Source organism: Poecilia latipinna, unplaced genomic scaffold, assembly GCF_001443285.1.
Source record: "Poecilia latipinna isolate Pla-1442-1.1 unplaced genomic scaffold, P_latipinna-1.0 Scaffold3191, whole genome shotgun sequence".
Lineage (NCBI taxonomy): Eukaryota > Metazoa > Chordata > Actinopteri > Cyprinodontiformes > Poeciliidae > Poecilia > Poecilia latipinna.
In genome coordinates this window covers 5,260-12,001 of record NW_015115807.1, presented here as the reverse complement: position 1 = coordinate 12,001, position 6,742 = coordinate 5,260, and the positions used below count along the sequence as shown (strand labels likewise).

Here is a 6,742-nt window from a genome sequence, read left to right as displayed (position 1 = left end):
ATGCCTACCAAAACCAAGGTTTTGGTAGGCATGGTCTTCCATCCAAACTACACCATTCCCCATCATCCGTGTAAACACATCCATCTTTCCTCCAAATACGCTTCTCAGCATCAGTTGAAAAGGACTGCATTTCATGCAATGTGACCTCTGAAGGTGAAGGCAGGCAAAGGTTAATGGAGCAGACATGTAATGGTTGTAATGCAGCAGCCTTTGCAGCAGCATTCTCTCTAGAAACAAAGTCAGAGAAGCCTGTGTGGGCAGAGCATTTCACAACAGCTATTTCTTTGGGAAGCAGAATAGCATCTAATAACTCTGCTACCTGGGTGGCATTTCAGATAAATTTCCCATCTGATTTCAAAAAGGAACGATGTTTCCAAATTATGAACAATTTCAAATGCATATCTTGAAACGTTTGCCTTTTGCCAATTTACATGCTTCTGTTAGTGCCACAAGCTCAGCTGTCTGTGCTGAAAAGTGTAGCGGAAGCTGCCCAGAAGAAACTATTTCAAATTTAGTACACACAGCATAGCCCACACAATTTATCCCGGTATCTGATCTGAAGGAGAAACCATCCACAAAGAAAACAAAGTCAGGGTTAGCAAGAGGCATGTCTGTTAAGTCAGGTCGCGGCGTACAGACAATGTCTAAAACAGAGGAGCAGTCATGTGGCTCCCATCCTCCTCTGTTGGCAGCAGCATGGCTGGATTCAACACAGTACAACGTTTACCTGTACTGTTTAGCATGTCCAATAATATCAATGAGAAACAAAGTCAGCATGCTGCAAAAGAGAATGATATTTCATGTTCAAGCAGGATGATGGTTACAGACTCCAACACATAACAATGAAGGTGCTGCAGTCCACAATGTTCTGTGAGGCCAGAACAACTTTCCAGCTGCATTCACAGGTCCAAGAAAATCAGGGAAGCCCTGCTGCAACTGGACCAAGTTTAGAAGAGTAACAAAGTTTGTCACTGTGAGATTGCAGCAGATTACATGAACTCCCTCTTCCACTTCCACCATTTTCACACAGACTTATCAGGGTCAAGCAGAACCAAAGCAGGAACACTAAGTAGTGCTCTTTTCAACACCTCAACTCTTCTCCCGCTTTCAGTAGTCAGGCAATAGCACTGTAAGCTGTGAGGCCACACCCATTGATTAGAGAAGAAAGTGGAGCCTCAAGGTTTAAGTAGTAAGAAGGAAAAGTCCTCATTAAGATTGGTTCCTAAGAGTGGTATCATTTGCCCTGGGTCTGTGGTCTGGGAGCAGCTCAGCTTGCTAAAAAGATAGAGACTGATTATTTTTAAGATGACATGACCCAGTAAAGTCACCTGTACCTTTGCACACTGCGGCTTCAACGAGAAGCCTTATGACCCTTAAAAGAGCAGTTTTAAAGGTGTCCTCCCTACATTGTTCCTTATTAGTCCTGCAGATCAGGAAGTCATTTACATACTGCTGGAAAACAGAATCTTCACTTAGACCAAGGTTATCAAGAGATTCCTTTTTTTCTACCCCGTGAACAAACAATTTTTTCAAGGTCTAGAAATGCAAGAACTGTCACCCAAGAATGAGACCTTTTAAGATCACAGAAGGCTCGCTCTGCCCCGAGAGTCCAAAAGATTTATTATAAGTTAAAAAGTCCTTTATATTCGTTGAAGAGGAAAGGAAAGCCTTCAAAATAACAAATCTTCCCACATAAAAATGACCATCCTGAAGACAACTAAAATCTCAAATCCTCTAATGTAACATTTCCTCAAAAACTTAAAAGTTGTCAAACAGTTTCAAACTTTTACTCTAAAAAAATCACTTTGAACGCACAATCACACACTCATTCACTTCAACATGGAAACAGACACAAAAGATACAGTGGTCAGATTTGCAGTCAGTCAAAAAATTTTCAGTCAGTCCTCAATTTGTTTCTTTCCTCAAATTTTAATAATCAATTTGTACTGCAGTTTCATAAATTTTCCAATTTTCCTTTAACTATATTTTTTGAATGATTTGCTTGGTCTCTAATCTTCAGGATCATATTTAGAGATATGTCCACATTCAAAAAAGATATATCAACATATGTTTTTGGATTCCGCAACAAACTAATCAATTTTCTGTTGCTGAAACATTTCACCAATTTTAATAAACTCCATTTTCTGTTATAATATTAAAATCTAATTTAACTGTTCAACTCAAAGGCAAACACACAATTTATGCTATATGAATAATCTTCAACACTTAAAAAGATATATTTTAATTTCAAACAAATTCCTTCAAGCTAAAAAAAAACTGTCAGCTGGTTTCCAAAACTTAGAAATAGTCTGGAACATTTTATTTATTTATTTATTTTTTTCAGGACTGTAATTCAATAATTCTCACTGATAACATTTTTATTTTCCATTACTAGTTTTTTTTTAATAATTGCCCTTTTTCTCTTAAAAGGAAACAAAACAAACAGAATAATTTATTTCAACATAATCTGAACCTTCAAGGTGACTATTTTCCAAAACATCCCATATTATATCTCTAAAACCCATAATTCAGTTATAATGTTCAATGTTTGTTTTTTTTGTTTGTTTGTTTGTTTGATTTTTTTGTTTTTTGGTGGAATTCCATGGCATAATTAATAAGCTCATTGCAGAACTTAAATGTTTTCAGTTTCACTTCACAGTTACCTAATCTATGGCTATTGTTCAGGACTCAGAGGTAACCTGTACAAGCTTAGAGAACTTCTCTAATATTGAGCATTAAGACATCTATTGAGACATTCCTATATGTGAACAGGTTAGTAAGCAAGCATTCTTCATTGCAGTGGCAGTGTGTGCATAACTTATCTTGAATGTCTCGTCTCTCTCATTCGCCCTCCTGCTGCTGGCGTCGCTGCAGCGTAATCCTCCCCCTTCTCTCCTCCTCCAGCTTCTTGTCAGTCTAACTGGTTCTGGTGTTTGATCTTTGGGTTGTCCACACTGTCCCTCAGCCAATGTCCATATTGTCCACAAATGAAACAAGCTTCAAACAGTTCAGTGTGGTGTCATCTTCTCCTCACGTCTCTGAATAAAATATTTTCCTTCCCACGATGGTGGGATGATGCTTGCAATGCTGAAAGGATTTTCCCCGAGCCTTTATTGTTGATTCAATTCCTGCTCCGTCTGCCTCTGTTGTTGTGTCCTTGGCCAAGACATTTCACTTGTCTTGCCTGCTTGTGATGGTCAGAGTCTCTGGCTTCTGTCAGACTTCCCCCAGAGCAGCTGTAGCCATGGGTCAGTAGGTTGCCACCATCATCCATATGCTGCAGAGCACCAGTTCCAATCCGAATGTCCAGCAAGAGACCTCATGAGTTTTCTCATGGTAGTCTCCTGCATGAGAAGGTTCCATCAGTCATCAGTTCCCAGATGTCAGCAGACACTTCAGTGCCTGGAGGTGATGTAGATCTTCTTGATCTTGTGGATCTTGTTGATCACTTTTATCAGTTAGTAATGTAAGAGGGATATCATCTAGTCCAGAGGACGACAAGTTTGAGGAGTTGAGGTCAGAGGTCAGATGCACTGCAGTGAGGCTCAGACAGAGGGAAAAGGAAAAAGAAATGAAAGTCCATTAGATTTGTTTTTTCTTATATAGTTTTTAGCCATCTATTTTTCCTCCAAAAATGTAAGAACTCATAAATAATTTACTTATTCAAACACATAAACATAAATCATATTAAAGCCTGTAACGTCTTTCATGAACTCAAACATTTCAGCCTGAGGAGGAGATGATTCCCTGGAACCATTTAAACCCATTTCTTCCATAACCTGGTTCCAAACTAAACCCTAAGGTTTAAAAGCAAATGTTAGATTTCACAATTTATGTTTTAAGTTATTCCATTAGTCTTAGTTATCTCACCAGATAACAATGATCCCAGTGCTGGAGCCGTAGAACCCAACAAGCAGCCCTCTTCTCATTAAAGCCTAAGTGAGGTATGAGGCTGGATAATGTCCAGGTCGGTACCTTAACACTGCTTGTCAACCTCCCCGGATGTCCATTCAAGGGAACACAATACCATTTATTATTTTCTTTGCACCCTGTTACTGCTCCGCTTAAAATCTTTCCCCTGGCATACCAGGACTTATCTTTTTCTTTTCTCTGCATCTTGCTTCTTCCATCCACAAACTCATACATTTATCATCCTTTCTTTCCAACATTTCTATCTTAACCTGCTTTTCTTTTCCTCTTTCTCCCACTTCATTTCAAAATTCTTCACTCATCCCGACTGGTCTTCACACTCAAACATCCTTCCCCGTATTTCTTATTGTCATACTTGGTAATGAGTCAGACTGCTGTGAACCTTTTGAAGATCTAGATCCCATTTTAACCTTTCAGGGAGACGTCTCTCCTCTGGCCTTCATTCCTTAAGGTGTAGAAGTGCTAAGAACCACCCTTTTTTATCACCCTTTGTGATAAAAATTTTTTCCAAACTCCCTTTGAGTTGAACCTAACTCCCCTTTGGAGTTTCTCACAGGATCACAGCCCTCCGAGTCAAACCCAGTAATAATCATGAAACAGTTCTCACCTGATGGAGATCACTAAGGTCCTTTACGGATCCAGGCGGTCAGCAGCCGTGGAGACGAGACCTCAGATTCCCCTCATTAGAGGTGGACTGAAGACAGACTCCTCAGGTTGGCCAATACATCCGGTCTCATGTCGCCCACGATCTCCTGACACGCTGGATCCCATTTCTGACACCAGAATGTTATGGAAATTTCATTATCAAGGAATGAGAATCTGTTTCAATAATAAGAGAAAGATTAATCTTTGTCTTTAAGTTTCTTTATTCGAAGGCAAAAGCATTCGAAGACCCTTCTCACTGAGCGCAGTCAGGAGAAGAGCCCCGAGCAACACGCATCACATCGTTATATAGTCACAGCAAGACAAAGACCCACCCAAAGTCTGATGTTATCTCTACAGCCAGATGGCCACAGAGACACCCTGACCCCCTCTTCATGAACTATCTCTCACCTCTTGGAGGAGATGATTTTATGGCAGGATGGAGAGCTGATAAGGATTTCAGGAGGAACTTCTAACACTTCTTTGTCAGTTCATGGGGTCAGGTCAAACAGGGTACAAACTCCTTTAAGACAATTATCAGATCAAGCATTTTACCCAAGATGTCTTCAGGTCTCTTCTGCTATCACGGCTGCGGAAACATCTAAACATTATCTGCAAACTTATTTAATGGACAAACACATCTTGCAGAAATACAAAAACAAAGCAGATATAATCAGTAAATAAATGGTAAAAAGTATCATCAGTTCCTTCAAGAATGAAATAAGACTGAAAACGAAATTTTCTATTACAGTGTGCAGCTGCTCCACCTGCAGTGAACTCTCACACCGAATGTCTGCTTAAAGCTGCAGCCTCTAACTTAAACTAACACAATATTTTACATATGTATTAAAACTTTCTCTATGTCCTAACATAAAACAGATAACCTCTGGAAAAATAGTCGATCTGTTCTGCCTCCTCCATGTGTTCTGCAGAATTACTCAGCTCGGTCAGAACCCACCAATCAGAACCAGCATTAATCAGCTAGCCATGCTCACAGGAAGTTTTGATTTTGTAATTAAGGATTGTTTATTTTCATGCAACCTGCATTTGACTTTGAATGAATGTTTCTTTTTTACTTGACATTATTTGATATAGACAGTGTTGCGAGATTTATTTGACTCATGTATAATTTATGGTACTGAGAGCCTTACTGTTAAATATTGTTTTACTGATTGCAGGTTTTTCAGTTTTCCTTTTGACTGAATAGCTGCTGTATTGTGTCTGCAAATATTTTGCATGTTTATGTCTAAGTTAGGTGAATTTATTACCAGATCATTTTTTCCATTTTGCCAGATCACATAGTAGCATTTATACATAACACAAAAAATTAACAGCCAATTCAGGTGATGGCCAAAGATCGGTGACCGGCAGTGATCGGCCCTCATGAGTGATCGGTATCAGAATCGGCAGCAAAAAACCTGATCGGAGCTTCCCTAATATTTTCATAAGTTCAGCCTCAGGTCATTACTGTCTCTTGTAAAAGTATTCTCACCCTTTGTTTTCTTTTCCCGACATTTTGTCCCGTTACAGACACAAACTTCATTGCATTTTCCTGAAACTTTATGTGACAGATCATCATAAATAAAAGGAAAATAATAAGGCTAGAACTAATGACTATTTTAGTAAAAATTATTTTGGTTGATCAGCTAATCCAATAAAAAAATTTGGTGCAGATTTTCTATCTCGGATCAAGCTTATTTTATGTAATATTATTATGCATTAAAAGATAGATATAAAGAAATAATTAAAGTCCTTTTTAATGACAAATGAAACATTTTATTGCTTATAATGCAACAATGCAGCATTCCTTTAGTTTCTGATTGATCATTTGTAGCAGTATGCATCTGCAGATAAAATATATTTCTTACATCAACATGTGAAATTTAAGACATTTCTGCTGAACTTAACATGAACCATTTAATAACATTTTATTTATTACATCATTTGAACCAGGTGAAGATTAAAGTGTGGGTGTTCTGGGCAGAACATATTTATAGAATTTAATTTTTATCTTAAATGCAAACTTAAATGCAGACTTTTAAACAGTTTTGGTTTAACTACAGCTCTGAGTATTTTGTTCTTCCAGCCTTTTTCTGAATCTGTTTACTCCAGTTAACAATTAATCGATTACCAAATTAGTTGAGGATTATTTCAATAATCTTTTCATCAT

The 6,742-nt window shown here is 38.2% G+C and overlaps 1 protein-coding gene across 1 annotated transcript in view; it reads left to right on the top strand.

Moving 5' to 3' along the window:
- LOC106940351 (DENN domain-containing protein 2C-like) overlaps positions 1-6,333 on the top strand; it is a gene marked incomplete at its 5' end in the record, with an annotated part of 39,974 nt that extends 33,641 nt beyond the window's left edge. Inside the window, one exon of the mRNA XM_015023068.1 lies at positions 5,866-6,333. Coding sequence (XP_014878554.1) covers positions 5,866-5,903 — 38 coding nt within the window. The remainder of the gene's footprint in view (positions 1-5,865) is intronic.
- Between the last annotated feature and the right edge of the window lie 409 nt (positions 6,334-6,742).